The 15,984-nt window shown below is 43.0% G+C and overlaps 1 protein-coding gene across 1 annotated transcript in view; it reads left to right on the plus strand.

Moving 5' to 3' along the window:
* The first annotated feature begins 10,720 nt into the window (after nt 1–10,720).
* The window catches only part of PPP4R3A (protein phosphatase 4 regulatory subunit 3A), a 45,144-nt gene continuing 39,880 nt past the window's right edge, over nt 10,721–15,984 (plus strand). Inside the window, exon 1 of the mRNA XM_065636301.1 lies at nt 10,721–12,092. Within this exon, the coding sequence (XP_065492373.1) occupies nt 11,951–12,092 (142 nt within the window). The 5' untranslated portion in view covers nt 10,721–11,950. The remainder of the gene's footprint in view (nt 12,093–15,984) is intronic.

A 15,984-nucleotide genomic window follows, 5' to 3' on the forward strand; every position in this document is an offset into this window, starting at 1 on the left:
TGGTATTCTTTGTTTTTCTACAATGTACTTTAAAAATCAGTATTTCAAAAAGCAGACCGTACAGGCAAGACAGTGCAGTGGTTTGCTCACTGCAGCCTATTTTCTTTCAATTAAGACCTTCTGGTTGCACGGTATTGCAGGATACATATTTTTATATCAGGTTCTAAAGGATGCGATGGTGTAAATTTTCAAATATTACATTAACGAAGAGGATAGACAGTGGTATAGAACAGTTATTGGAATATAAAATCTGGTAACTTCAATGTAAATGTTTAAACATAGTCATTAATGAGGAAAGCACCTGTACCAGAGTTTCCACTTTGAATCTATTCTCAACATTATTGGCAGAGGTACTGATAAGATGTCATGAGTTAAAATAGTGAGTGTTGATCTGCTTGAAGGTAGGAAGGCTCAACAGAGGGAACTGGACCAGCTGGATCAATGGGCTGAGGCCAATATCACAAGGTTCAACACGGACAAGTGCTGGGTCCTGTCACGACAACCCCAGGCAGTGCTACAGGCTCCGAGAAGAGTGGCTGGAAAGCTGGCTGACAGAGAGGGATCTGGCGGTGTTGGTCAACAGCTGGTTAAACATGAGCCAGCAGTGTGCCCAGGTGGCCAAGAAGGCCAAGAGCGTCCTGGCTTGTATCAGGAATAGCATGGCCAACAGGACTAGAGAAGTGATTGTGCCACCTTGAATACTTGAATACTGTGTTCAGTTTTGGGCCCCTCACTATAAGAAACATATTGAGGTGCTGGAGAGAGCACAGAGGAGGGCAACAAAGCCTGTGAGGGGCCTGGAGCACAAGTCTGATGAGGAGCAGCTGAGGGAACTGGGGCTGTTTAGCCTGGACAAAAGGAGGCTGAGGGGAGACCTTATCGCTGTCTACAACTACCTGAAAGGAGGTTGTAGCACGGAGGGTGTTCATATCTTCTCCCAAGTGGCACACCATATAGGGGTAGTTGCATTGGTTTACCCATAACTACTTCTGTGAAGTCTTGTATTCAGGATTTAGCCAAGAAACTGAGCTAGAATCACTTTTCATGGCCTTTCCACAGATTTCTGAGTTGTATAAAAAGTATGTTAACAGTCATCTCAAGCTGAATGCAACTGTATCTTGGCTGAGACAATGTCTTCATTTTCACCTTTCTCACACTGTACAGACAAGGTAAGAAATAAAGCAGAACTATTAAAATTATTGTCTCTAAGCTAAATTCTGGTACTTGGCCAGACACCTAACCAGTATTAGAGTAAGAACTGATCCAATTGAGCTCAAATTGGACTGTAAAGGAGGCAGTCCAAACTAACACAAAGGCTTGAAAGGCTTAAAGAATGCCTGAAATAATCAGAGCAGTATTTCCTTTAAATGTAGTCATATAACAATGTACAACTTAAACTTCAGGTTCTGAGAATTAAGTATCCAGTTACAATGCTTACGATCTGTTTCTAACTTAAGCATTTCAGGCCGATTAGGAATCTGTCATTTCCTTATTTTGATACAGTTACTGAAGTCAACCAAAGGACAGGCTGGGAAGTCAAAGGTAAGGAAAATTTGAAATTTGAAATTATAGAATGATTTTGACCTCAGTGAGTCCATGGCAAAATCTAGTAATTTCAGTGAAACCAGGAATCACGGTCTTTGAAAGTCATTGCATAATAACAGAAATCAGAAAGCTTTCTGAGAATTACTGCAAGAAAAGCATCCCTTTTCCCCCATACTGTTGCTTTTCTCGTGTCTTTGCCTTCACCATAGTTTGTAGTAACAGTGGATACTTTATACAGTTATTTTGCAATATTATCAGGAATCTTTCTCCCCTTGCCACTCCTCATGCCTACAAAGAGGCTAGACTGAACTGAACGTCAAGGCGGTGTGCGGGAATTCCCAAAAAATCACATCCTGGGGAAACTGAGAACAGTGTTTGCAATGTGAAGAAGAAAAGGGATTATACATGGGATAAGCCAGAGGCTGATACATGCTATTTGATAGGGGAAGGTTCTCAAGGCAGTATAAGACAAGAAAGAGAAGGATAGTAAACACTGAGAATGTATTTGGCTTGAGGAGGGAACCAAGTTGTGTAGGACCTTGCAAGTGTAGAGATTAGTCCTACACAGTAAAGCAAAGATTCTACACTAGAGATGGGTGTTAGCAGAATGGCAGGTGAGAACATAACCTAAGCACAAATTATTTGGGTGTGCTGAAAGGAATCAGGAGAAATGCAGCAAAGATAGAAAGAAGGCAGCGGCATGAGTGAAGGAGGGAGATGAGCATGATTGGATCCATGATTTCCTAGGTGAGAAGGTCAGGGAGGGCACTTAGTGCTTGTCCATGTGATATAGAAAAGGTAACAGGAAAGCATAAACCATAATCCAAATGATTTGGGATTATGAGAAGTGAGAAGCACAGAGGAAAGCAGGAAGGGATCAAGGCTGCAGCTTTACTGACTGGAATTAGTCTTGTTTTCCTTTATCTCTAGTTGCCCTAGAATTCTCTTGTGCCTGCAGAGCACTGTGAGATCTTTAGGTGACCAGGGCTCTAGGATGGCAGTGTCAGAGCACCTATTGGCAGCTGGCAGTTCTGTTGTCTCCATACATATGCATTAAACTGAATTGCTGTGGTGCCACATATTTGAAATAGTAGAGAACCTCTTGAAATCAGGGACCCTGGAACACTTAAGGAGGCTAATAAAAATTGGAAAACCCCAAAAGTCTAATAGGCAACAAAGGGAAGTGTGGAAGAAATCAGGCCCACAAATTTCACAGGCACTGCTGCAAGAATGTGAAGAATGCATCTGACACCTCCCGCTGCTGTTTATTTACTGCTTTCACCAAATGAGCAGGGGGTTGGATCATTATCCAGCTGCTGACCCAAAGATACAAGTCCATGGCTACCGAAATGTCTCAGTCAGGGTGAACAGCACCTACAGGGGCCTATAAAGAATTCGGGCTTGTTTTGTAATGGGTCACAAGACTGTCCAGCACTGATGGTGCTCGATCAAGTTGAGCTGGAGTCCATGAATGATGACTCAGGTATGGACTCTATATGACATGCTGGGTTTTTAGTCTCTGTCTCATGAAGCTTCACTTTATATATTTAGACAATCTCTCACAGTCAGCAGCTTGCTCTACTGATCCTTGAGCATTGTATTAGAGACAGGATTCCAAATAGTCCCAAATGCTTCTGTCAATGGTGAATGTAATCTATCACCTAATGGGAGACAGTGCTCGGTGCCTCACGGGAATCAGTTAGGGGAAAAGTTAGAACAAAAAACCAAGAAATTAACTAATTCTCTTTCCTTCCCTGTCTATGAAACTAAAAACTACATTAGGTGCATTTAATATATCTGGGGAAAATAAAAAAATTGAAAATATTTCTGAATTGGTTTGTTGGTTGTTGTTTTAATTTTACAAATATTGATGAAGCACCAGGAATGTTAAAAATATAAGACTATTGAGGAAAAATACTCCAGACTACCATACATAATCCAGAGTCTATGTTCTTAAACATATCTGTAAGTTTTAAAATTTCAAATTAAAATAAATACTATGACCAGAAATAGGTATAAACCATAGTTCCAGAACTAAACACCATTTACCTTTGAAGCAGTTTTGATATGAATTGAAATATCTTTTCAACACACATTTATAATTTGAGCCCATAACTACAGGGGATAAATTGGGGTTTATATTTTATGCATCACGTAATCTTAAGGTGGTAGTCCCAGAGACAATTAAGGAAACTTTTGACAAGTCTTTTATGTAGGAACCTTTAGAATAAGTTCCTTTAGATATCTTGTCAAAAATCTTGCCTTTTTTAATGAACCAGTTTATTCTTTACACTGCCACCTAGATTTTTTGCCTTAGAAATACGACTTATTAATCTGTGTGCCTATAATGACATATAGGTTTTAGAAGAATAAGTATGCCTTATTTGAATGAATTGAATTATACTAGTTGATTTTGAACCCCCTAAATGCCTCCATGGAAGCTGCCTTCTCCTAATGCACTGCCCTATTGGAATTACAGTCTGGGCCCACATCACCTGTTTAGAGCTGGGCTGTGACGTTGAGACTGTGATGTTGAGCCCTTGCTGCCCAAACTAGGAAACTGCATTTTTTTTTTCCATCTGCCTCATATGGAAACCTTTCTTATTAATCAAGAAGAAACAAAATATGTAAAGAAAACAGTGACCCAGATTTTGGTCTGCTTGATAGCGGAACTTTTTTGAGCACCAGAATACAAAAAATACCCACCACTAGACAACATTGTTAGTCAGCTGAAGGTCCTTATTGAAATTTTGCTTCATTGCTTTAAAGAGCAGCACAGTTATGTTCCTTCCTAGATTTACTTTTGCTCAATTTTATGTTCAAAATTCAGCAATTCTTATAGAACTGACTGAAAATGGTGTCAAATGTTTCTGCTCAGGAAAGCCTACATTTTGTTCATATTTTTTTTCCTGCAAAACAAAGAATCCATCAATGATGATGATGATGACTTCTTTTAAAAGGGACTGGGTCTTTCCCATGTTGAAGTATCAACTATTTCTGGACTTTCCCATGGTCGTCTGTCCATTGAATTTCAGGTGTCATAAATAGACTGTAACTTATGTCGTTTATAGTCACTATATGTCATTGTGTCACTATAATTGACAGGTTCTCACCTCTGCTTCATTAGCTTCATACGCAAAATGGAAGATACTAGAGCTGACTTAGATAATTAGTAATCTCTCCAGTAGCTGGATGTGCTCCCACTCTGCCTGCTATTCATATTACCTAGTTGCAACCTGTACCACAACTGTTCCATCTCTGTGAAAGTCTCAAATTATTTGCATTGTTAGGGCCGCTATTGTCACAAACACTGAAGTGATTCATAACTGAAGAAATAAGCCTATATTTGAGTTGCTGCCAGTACAATGGCTGATTCTAAACCACTTCCTTCAAAAAACCCATCTTCCTCCTTTTTTTCCAGAACATTTTTTCAGGTTTCTGCCATTTTTAAAATATTTATTATATACAGAGGTATTGTTAACTTCACCAGCTTTTACCCAGGAACCTGATTCTAAATTTACAGAGGTCCAGTCCAGTCATCCCAGGCGACTGCTCTAATTATAATATCAACCTACCGAGACTCTGTGTATAGGTGTTGGATGAGTGTTTCTCTGTCTGTGTCCATGGGCTGCTGTCTTGTTCTGGCTCTGACGATGTCTCTTCTCTCCCACTTTTGGCCTCTCGCCCTTTTTTTTCCAAATCCACCTATGTAGTTCTTATTTACACAAACTGGAAACAGCTTTAACAGTTCCCACACTCACCCGAGGATGCACTTAAGGTAATAAGGTATTGATTTTAATGAGAGTATTGCATCGGTTAGTAATTTATTAGGTGATTAGGTAGATACATAACAGGAAAATGGGGTTAGTTTTTCCCCCTCTTCTGAATTTTTGATGGACTTTCAAAGCTTCTTGGAAAAAAGGTTATGACATGGATCTCACACTTCCTGACTCTCTATCCATCATTTTCTCAAAATATCACCAACCATACGAGTCTAAGAGCAGCATATTGCAGTCTAAGTTACAGATAAGGTACTTGAAATCTTGTAAAAAAAAAAAAAAAATTAAAAGGTGGAGGGGTTACATGGGAGCAAAAGTTAGCAATAGGAGAAAAAGTACTCAGTAATATCTTACTAAAAAGATTTACAAATACAGTCAACAGGTACAATAATAAATGTGAGAACTAGAAATACTCATTGCATAGGGACAGGACAGCTAGTGTAATTCAGATATCTTGGAGTTGCCCTCTCAGAAAAAGGGGAATTTTCACTATCAGATGAACAGACGACCCAGACATGTTCTCTGCATCCGATACCTTCAGCAGTGCTTTGAAATTCTTCAGTCTTTGAGGACAAGTCCTGCATATTGAGAGAAAGTGCAGCATTTCCAGAGAGGCACACAGGAATTCAGAACAAATACAGCCTTTGCACGACTATGCAGTTGCACAGAATTCTTAAAAGGAAGCTCTGCTTGGAAGACTAGGGTCTTTTCAGCACTGTGAAATTTAAGATGACAGTATGGGTTGGAAGAGGTGACATTTCTGTTGAGGGGATCCTTACACATATTATGTAGAGGAAGAGCCAGAATTTTAACTGCTGACCTACACAGGTGTAGGTTTGTGGTTCAGGTGCAAGAACAGGGCTCCTGCTTCTAGGAGATCTCCAGCAGGATGTGAACACTGAGCAGCGGGACCAGAGACATGATTCACAGGGTATGCTGCAGAACTGTGCATGCCGCGGGAATCTGAGATGTCAAAGTGCAACAAATGGATCTGCAAAAAGATAAAAGTTCTTCAGAGTCATCCTTTTCTGGCCCTTTTCAATTTCTTAAAATCTTTTAACAATGAAGACACCACAATTAAAGAGCGTGGCGTTAAAGTTACTTCTAGTCCTGATGTTTCATTCTTCCACAGCTTGCTAGCTTACAATAGACCCAAGGGGTATATTGTATCTTACAGATACAGCATGATATAAGAAGTTTGTGTTAGATTGCTTGTTCACTGTGCAGCCTAGCTTCTTTCTGAGCTGCCTTACTGTTTATTCCCACGGGTGTGACCTTGTATTTAGCTGTGTCTGAACGATCCTATTTCGGAGGAGTAAGTCAGGGCACAACGAGGCCATCCCCGGCTGACCGTGGTGACCCCCACCCTGTCTGCCTGAGCTGCTCATCCACCAGCTCTTGAATCAACATTGTTCACAGCTCAGAATTTTAAGTGTCATTGTTTGCCTTAAAAATGCAGTGATGACTGAGAGGTGCCTAGGAGCTCGGAAACACTTGCAGAGCTAGGGTAAGACAGAAGCAGCTGCCAGTCACCTCCCAGCTGTCCCAGGCTAAGCCATCCCTTCTCCTCCACCAGAGTCTTCCGCAGGTGAACTTGTCCTTTTCTGAGCACTCTGTCCTCAGCTGCATGTATAACTCTTCCAGGCTCTCTGAGACATACACTGTTTCTGTTCAGAGAGATTTTACATTGACTTTCTAATCATTACTACAAATCCTAAATGGCATCAGAGTCATACTCTTGATTTCTGCACAATCGTCTAGAATCGTCTCCACTGACTGGTGATTCATTCTGAGCTACACCAGTCACCCCATTTCTGACCCATGCAGAGTGAGCTTTCTTCATAGAATATAATAGTTACTTTCCAGAAAAATACCCAAGAACTTTCTAAGTATATCATATCTGCACCATTACCCTTACAAATAACTTTGTAATTTAACAAGAAATTAAACATTTTTTTTCCATAAATCCACATAAACTGCTGCTCCTATATTCCTTTCTTGTAATTCCTTATTGTATCCTGTATCAGCATTCATTGTCTGTGATTGATGTCAGATAAATCAGTCTATAATTATCTGTGTTTTCAATTTGTGCGATTTGAATATTTTTAGTCAGTCTTCATGTCTTGCAGAATTTGTGCAATAATTTAAGCTTTATTAAAAATTAATATGATACAAATACATCACACATTTTCAAGCATAGAAAAAAAATTAAACAGTTCTACTTTTTTGTATCAATATTTTTTAAAAATCTAGATATAATAGGCCTGTAACAATGTTAAGATTTAGAAAATTTGGTCTTTTCCTAAAACTACCAACCGTGCATATTCCTTCATGTTCTCATCCAGTTTTCTATGCTTTATAGCTTGCAATGTTTGCTAAGTTTGCCTTTTTATACTTCTTGTATATATTTATTTCAAACTGCTGTGCTCACTTCCCCACTAAACTAGAATTCTATTTTTCTGAATCTCCCCTCTTTCTTGATCTCAATACCCTGACTTATGTCAATCAATTTCTTCTTCATAGACTCCTCCTACTTTGATACAGTTTTTCTATGTAATTTTTATTTTCACTCTGTCATTCATTTTCCACACCTTTTTTAGGAACAAGTCCAAACGTATATCTGGGAACAAGAAGACATAGCCAGTGTCCATGTGTGTGTATATAGTGTGAATTGCAACCTTGTTTGCACATACTGGATGTAGCCATATCTAAATACTCAGGCAAGCACTTTCATTCTAGTAATTATCTTTACCATAATAGTCAGAAGTTGTTAATTTCCCTCCTTTTTTTTTTGGTCAGTAAATCATTAGCTGGGGTTTTTAGGAACTCTAATAATGCTTCAGTGCACAGCTCCGAGTTATATGCCTGATCTGAAGTTACTCATAATAATGTGATTTTCTTTCCCAAAGTTATGAAATGAAAAGCTTTCTTGTTCTATAGTCTTGACTCCTGTGCAAGAGGCCCTTGCTGGTAAACCCATTTTAGGCTTATTCCTATTACACTGATCCGTATACAGTTACTTTCCTATGAATATGAGAAGTTTAAAATCATATTCAATACTCCATTTCCTCATTTATTATTCAATTCCTGGTGAGCCAAAACCTCTGCCAGGGCAAGGTCCTTGACTGTTTACAGGAACTAAGGGAGCCTAACCTTTTAACTCAGTTAAGAATGGCCTCTCATGATCCCTGAAGATATTTGCTTCTGGACATGGTCCTTCAAACCTCTGAAAATGGAGAGAAGGAATTGAGATGTGACCAGACACACTTTTGCCTTCTAAATCATGACCCTAAGAAAAATAAACTGAGTGGTTTTTTCTTTCACATCTGCTTTCCAGCATGGGAAGTTGCCCTCAATGCCCACCTTTCTTCTGGAATCACTGGGGTGGAAATGTTGAAAAAAAAAATCAGGCCCCTGGCAAACATAATAAGAATTGGGATAAAACCTGACAATTGAGCACTATTGTTGGGCTGAGCATTGTTCAGACTGATATCAAAATAACACAAGGCCAACGAAAACAAGGTGAATCCAAAATTTTCATAAAGCAAACTATGCAAACGAAAATCTGATTGAACTTTGTGTTTTCGATTCACAAAAAACCCAAACCTGAAAGAATCACCGCAGTGAACAGTGGCCAATGCTTAATCTAATGGCCACAGGAGGATACAATTTGTAAGTTGTAAATTAGTATAATGGTCCCACAGAGGTTTCCCTAAGTGACATCAATCTTTCCTGAAGTCACAAAAATCCATCTCCAGAACTGCCTAAGAGAAATTCTGGCACAGCACATCCCCAGGCGTGTGCCCTTGGGGGCTGTGCAGGTCGCCAAAGGAAGGCGACAAGCGCCCTTCTGTGCATGTGCCAAGTGCTGGTTTCCCTTCATCCGGGTCATGATCTGCAGTTCTCAGATAACTGAATCTTTTCCAAACCTTTCGTTCCACTGGCCAAAAACATCATGTATAGAACAACAGCCTACAGCTTCCTCACAAGGGGAGGAGGAAGGGCAGGCACTGATCTCTTCTCTCTGGTGACCAATGACAGAACCCGAGGCAATGGCAGGAAGATGTGCCGGGGAGGTTCAGGTTGGACATCAGGAAAAGGTTCTTCACCCAGCGGGCGGTGGAGCCCTGGAACAGGCTCCCCAGGGAGGTGTCACGGCCCCAACCTGACAGTGTTCAAGAAGAGAATGGACAACGCCCTCAGACACACGGTGTGAACTGTGGGGTTGTCGTGTGTAGGGATAGGAGATGGACTCGATGATCCTTGTGGGTCCCTTCCAACTCAGGACATTCTATGATTCTACAAACTGAGCACAATGTACCTTTAGCTACATTATGGACACCTGAACAATACTCTTAAAGACATTTGTATCCTCAGCTCATTCTTAGGCATCAGCGCCAGGCCTGACAGCGAAGGCCAAACGGTTTCAACTGAGCACATCGGGAAACTGGGCACCAGTTGTGGAGCCGTACAGTGTCTTTTTCATGGGGTGAGCAAAATGGAAGACAGAGAAAGGAACACAGTGCTCAACCTGAGGCTTCCTTGTGACATAACTAATTCTGAGGTGAAAGCTCATAATCTGTGGATTGGGCTCAAACCAGCCCCAGTATAACTCGGATGAACGGATATCAATACTTCTTTGAACACACAAAATAAATAGATCTAATTGAGTATATAAACTGCAATGAGCTCCCACGTATGCAGCATATCCAGAACACACTCTGAAATGGACCCTTGTGCAGTGATGTGTCTGCGGGGTCCCAAATGCACCAGTGTTTTTGCACATTTTAGGGAAATCTGTTGAACATATGTTCAGATATTGGCAGCAGTGGCACAAGCGGAGACTCGACAGCTTCTGTTTGTTATTGCAATTGTTAGATCCCATCTCTGTCTATGGAGATCCAACAGCCGCTCCACCAGAAGATGTTGAACTTTCGGATCACTCAGCAACGTGCGACAGAGAAAAAAAAAAAAAAAAAAAGGAAAAGAAAACCCCCAACATTTTGCGAGAGGACCGGTCCAGTTGTGCTCAGCCGGAACACGGTCCCAGGTCCAACCCAGGCAGGCGCGGGGCGGGAGCAGCGACCCCAACTCCCGTGCGCGGCGGGACGCGGGGCCGCGCGTTTCGCGGCCCGGCGCACACGTGGGGCCGCCCCCCGGCCCCGGCAGCGCCCGGCGAGGCCCGGGGCGCCCCGCGGAGAGCGGGCAGAGCTGCCGCCGGGCGCGGGCAGCAGCGGGGCAGCCGGTGCTGACCCTGCGCCGTTGGCCCGGGCCGCGCTGCGCCCCCGCCCCCCGGCAACGGCCGGACCAAGGCCCCACGCGTGTCCCGCCCGCGCGCTCCGAGAGCGATCCCAGCAGGGCGCCGCGTGGGGGCGGCGGTGGGGGCGGCGCTGGGCGCGGTGCTGTGCGGCAGGGCGCGGTGCTGCGTGGGGCGGCCGGGGCTGCGTGGGGCCCGGCAGCGCGGGCCCACCCGTGGGTGCGGAGCGCACCGCCGACCCACTGCCCGCTCGGGGCAGCTGGCCCTTTAAATGCTGGCGGGCAGCCCGTGCTGCCGCTGGCTGGGAGACCCCGCGCCTCCAGTGAGAGGTGAAACCAAGATGGCGGCCGCGCACTGACTGAGGCGGAGACGGAGCCGGTGGGAGCTGGGCTGGACGGGCCGCGCCGTCGCCGCTCGTCCCCGTGGTAGGGTAGAGCGCCTCTCTGCCGCCCGGGCTGCTGAGTGCCTGGAGTGCAGCCACGTCGCTGGGCGCGCTGAGGAGTCGGGACTGAGTCGCCGCAGCACCAGGAGGAGGAGGAGAAGGAAGAAGAAGAATATGGCGGCCGAGTCGGGCTGGGAGTGAAGCCGCCGCCTGCGACGGGAGCCCATGGGGGAGCCGGGACGCTGAGCGAGCCCGCCCGCTTCATCCTGCCCCCAGGACAGGCAGTGCCGGCAGGCCCGGCCGGCCCGGCGGGAAGGAGGGCGGCTCCTCGGAGCCCCGCGCTGACGGACGGCGAGCGAGGGGCTTCGGGCCTGGGCAGCTGCTGCACAATAGAGCCGAGCTCCGGGCCGGGGCGAGAGGCTCCTCTCCCGCTCGCCTGCCCCCGCCAGCTCCAGCCCGGCCTCGCCAGCCTCCCGCCTGCTTCCTTCGCTAGGGCCCCGGCGTCCAGGCTCGGCCGCTCCTGTCACCCCGGGCCGGCTGGCCGTGGCCGCCCGTGCCATCTCCTCTCCACTGCTGCTTCCACTGCCGTGGATCCACTTCTCCTTCAGGATCCCTTTTTCACCGCCTCTCCTGCCTGCCCTTCACCCTGCAAAGAGCCTCTCTCCTCTCTGCGGCTCTCCCCTGCGTAGGCTTGCTTGGCTTTTGTGCAGCGCCTGCCTGTGCCTGGAGGAGCTCCCCTTGCACATCTTCACCTCTTTTCTTGTTCCCCCGTTTCCCCCGCGCCCCCCAATCCTCTGTTACCCTCGATAATGAGGATCCCATTGGAGCACTGAAGAGGAGTAAGAAGAGCTCGCTTGGCGTGCCCGTGTGGGGCTGCTCCCTTCTTTCCCGGTCCCCTCCCCTGAGGGGGGCCTAGCCCTCAGCCAGCCTCCTGCTCCTCCAGCAGTTGCCAGCCAGAGCGGTGGCTGTGCTGTGGCAGGCGGCAGGATGACTGACACCCGGCGGAGGGTGAAGGTTTACACGCTAAACGAGGACCGCCAGTGGGATGATCGAGGCACAGGGCATGTGTCCTCTTGCTACGTGGAGAGGCTGAAGGGCATGTCCCTGCTAGTCAGGGCAGAGAGTGATGGTAAGTGTGTATGTCTGAAGGCACAATCTTTCCTCGTCCTACCCAGAAAAGGAGCTGGGCTCGGCTTTGTGTCTGTTGCCTTAATGTTTTAACTGTGTAATTCAGATGTGATTCCTAAAAGCAAGTAGTAGGCACTAACTATAGTTCAGTCGTGTTAGGCCAAGTGAAAGAAATGGAAGATTGCTGTCAAGTGTAAGTGTAGTAGACAGTTGGTTCATAGTGAATACACAGTGTTGCATACAAAATATCTTCAGGTCTTGCAAATCTTGTATGGGTTTGGATATCGGGTAATCTATTGCTAGGTGCCCAATGTACTTCGGTTTCAAAACTGATCATTGTGATGTATCCTTCTTTGGATGTTTCTGGATATGATACCCTCAGGAAAGGAGTTATTAAAAACTTGGATCATGTTTTTAAGTATAAATTTTTAAAAGATCATTGGATGGCTAACAGCCTTTTTTTTCCCTTTGGTAGCAAGAATTATGCAAAACATTCTAAAAGCTAGCAACAGTTACCAAAGTATGGTGGTTATAGTAGTAAAGGCAACACAGTGGACAGAACAGCATTTTCAGTGATGCTTTTTTTTAATGGAGTAGTAGTTCTCAGTCCTTAAGCAGTTCTGAATCTTCCTGTAAATAAATTTAAAATGGTGCATTATCTACTTCCTTTACATTTTATGACAACATATGTCAGTAGTATAGGTTGAGTACTAGTATCTGCCCCTCTAGCTACACGTTTTGGCTAGTCTTGGTTATTGGTTGAGTTCATGGCTGCTGTGATCAGAGTAGATTTTAAAATGTATGCTTTGCAATATCTAGCATGTACCATTTTGCTAGTAAAGTCTGTCAGTGCGTGACTTATTACTTTATTAGGTACATGGCTACTGTATCTAGTGACTTCTAGATGTAGTAGTAGCTTGTGACTGTCAACAGACCTTGTAATTTTCTTTATTTGGCTTTTTCATTGTCAGAACTAGGATGAAGAGCAACTTGGGAATCATTCGTTCTTACAGTTTGAGAAAGTTCTGACAAACTGTACAATAATCTCAACAGCAAAGATCATAAACTGATATAGAGGAATCAAACTTCCATCTAAGCAGGATTTTGATAATTGAGCTTTTGATAAGCATGAATCTCAGGGTTTTGTAGTTCCTCGATTATACTTTAAAAAGTTAAATTGATACTTGATTTTATTTATTTGACACTGAAGAAGATGCATTCATAGTTGGGCCAATTTCATAATGCAAGAGAAAGCATTCAAAATGGAAATAGATTCAGTTTAATTTCTATATGAGGGGAGTGATTTAGTTTAATTTCAACATGAGGGAGGTAAAGAGGTTATCACTAAATTTTTAGGCTAATCTTTACAGGATATTTTGTTGTAGATACAGTCCTTTCTGTCTACATGGCTGCTGTGTTTGTGTTTTAAGACTGTCATGTCTTCTGTACACTAAACAATTTCCTGATTTTTTCTTTTTTTTTTTTTTACTAATTCTTTTTAGAAAAAGCAAAGGAACTGCAGTTTATAACCTGCTTGTGAAGAAATAGCCCATTCAAACGAAAATCCCATTATTGACTTTCAGTGGGATATTTATGCTTAAGACTGATTAGAACCTGAACTGGACTGCTGTTGCCAGCTTATATGTTGTAAATGAACGTCTGTAAGAAGCAAAATACAAATCGGTATAGAAGATCCCAAAACAATGATGAAGTCATTACTTCATGTTGCATAGCTAAGATAGTTTAATCAAAGCAGAATGGGCTCAAACTCACTAATTGCACCTAATAGACAGAACTATGTTCAATAGGATACACACATTAGACTTCTCTCAAACAGCATGCATCTACTTGGAGTATTGAATAATATACAGAGCTTAAGTTCTTAATTTAGTAGGTAGTATCAGTCCTGGGTGTAAATGTGCACTCTATTAATAGGCTATTCTTTCTAACTTGCTTCTGTAAACACCTCATAAGATTTGATTTATAGTTTCTTTACTCCCCGTGTCAATTGTTTGTGGGCTGATTTTGAAGGCTAATGGAGTCATTTTTACATGTGAGCAAATGATTTGGAAAAAGGCAATACCGGACTTGTGGTTTAGGTGTTTATGCAATTTGTGCATTCCCTTGCATGGTTTTTTAACTACATGAAGTTGTTGAGTGTGTGTTGCGTTTGGGTTTTTTTTAATAGTTATTAAAAACATACAAGTACTAGGAACCTGACCTACACACCATTTGCCTCCGTGTTTCCATTGCATTCTTGTATTGTCTTTGTCAGCTCCTCCTCTTTCCACAATGAAACTTCTTCCTTCCTCCTTTTCTAAACCAGCTTTTCCTCGCCTTTGAGCTGAGATTCGTGGTGTGCACGATGGCATGTTCTTACTGACTTACTCCAGGAAGCTGACTGAAAACCTCGGATCTGTCTCAAGTTGAAGGCTCCGTTTCCTGAGTGGGGGAGGCCGTGGGGGATGTTTGCAGCAGTTCCTGCTGTGGGGGAAATTCCCACTCTGGTTAAAGGGCCAGTTCGGCTGTGCACAGAGCAACAGCAGAATTACCAGGGGTTCATTTGGCTGACCATCTGGGCTAGCACATGGTTCGGTCTTTTGATTGTGCAGCTGTTACTTGGTGTATCTCTGTAGCTGTTTTACAAGTGGTTGAGATTTTATGGCATGGTCAGGGTTTTCAGATAAGAGAGCTACAGTTGGTATGTCAAGTCCAAAGTAAGCTATCATCTGGAGTTGGAGCAATAAGAATTGAATAATAGTGCAATTTTTCTTATCTAGAGGAGTCGTATTTTTTTTTTTGTCATGGGTTGGTGTTTTTTTAGCACCATCTTAAAAGAATTTAGAGTAGATGAATGATTTGTGTTGCTATCTGAGGTGTTTAATGCTCCCAGGAACTAATCTTTAAGAGTCATTGCAGGCAATTTGAAGTAATCTGTTGTAGTACAGAAATATCATAAACTGTTTTCAGATCAGATATATTATGCTTTGAGACAGGTAATAGTATTTTTTTTTACACTTAAACAACTGTTAACTTTTTTTACTTAAAACCCGAAAAGTTTCTGTGTGATTCCTAGTTGCAGTGTGTTCTATTTGAATTGCAGTAGAGCAGTGGCAAACTCCCTTCTTACAAATCATCACCTTCCATGTGAGTTTGTGTATAATCAGAAGCCTTTGATTTCTTACCTGTTTCTCATATGGTATTTTAGGCTGCTGTGACCTGCTTCATTCTTAAAACGTCTTTGTGCTTCTAGATTTTCACTGTATGGTTTCAGATCACTTTTTTTGTTCTTAGCCCAGATGACTCAAGTGACCTCTAAAATGAACTTTTGTGTTCAGCTAACATGGGTTAATTTGAAAGCTTAGACTTTTAATTAAAGCCAACTAGTCTTGTAACTAAACTTTTTGATGAGCCAAAGTGAGCTCCCCCATTGGAGGACGTTTACCAGCTTTTTTTCAGGAACCATCTGCTTTTATTCAGAAGTTGTAGTTTGCCATTTCTGAATTCTATATGGTAATGACGTTTGCAACACAGTAGGCATCCACATGCTTGCCGTTGCTTTAGGCTAGGTATCAGCAACCCAGTAATACTGGCAGAAGCCTTGGCCAAAAATTGGTTTAAGTTTTCTTTACCTTGCTCAAACTCAAGGGATGAATTTTATTTATTTATTTATTTTTAGGAAAGCAACACAGAAAATTTTGTGGTTATGTACTTACCTTAAATTAAAACGAAAAAAAAATGGAGGGAAGGATGGGATTTTTTTTGTTTGTTTGTTTCTTTTCTCCTGGTTCTCCCTTTAGTGTTTGGTTTGACTCTTCAGAAATGTGTCAGACTAAGGAACAGTCTCCTGCGAATGCAGAACACTTTCTTGGACCTCAGTTTGCGCTGTTTCT

The sequence above is a fragment of the Caloenas nicobarica genome, chromosome 5, assembly GCF_036013445.1.
Source record: "Caloenas nicobarica isolate bCalNic1 chromosome 5, bCalNic1.hap1, whole genome shotgun sequence".
Taxonomy (NCBI): Eukaryota; Metazoa; Chordata; class Aves; order Columbiformes; family Columbidae; genus Caloenas; species Caloenas nicobarica.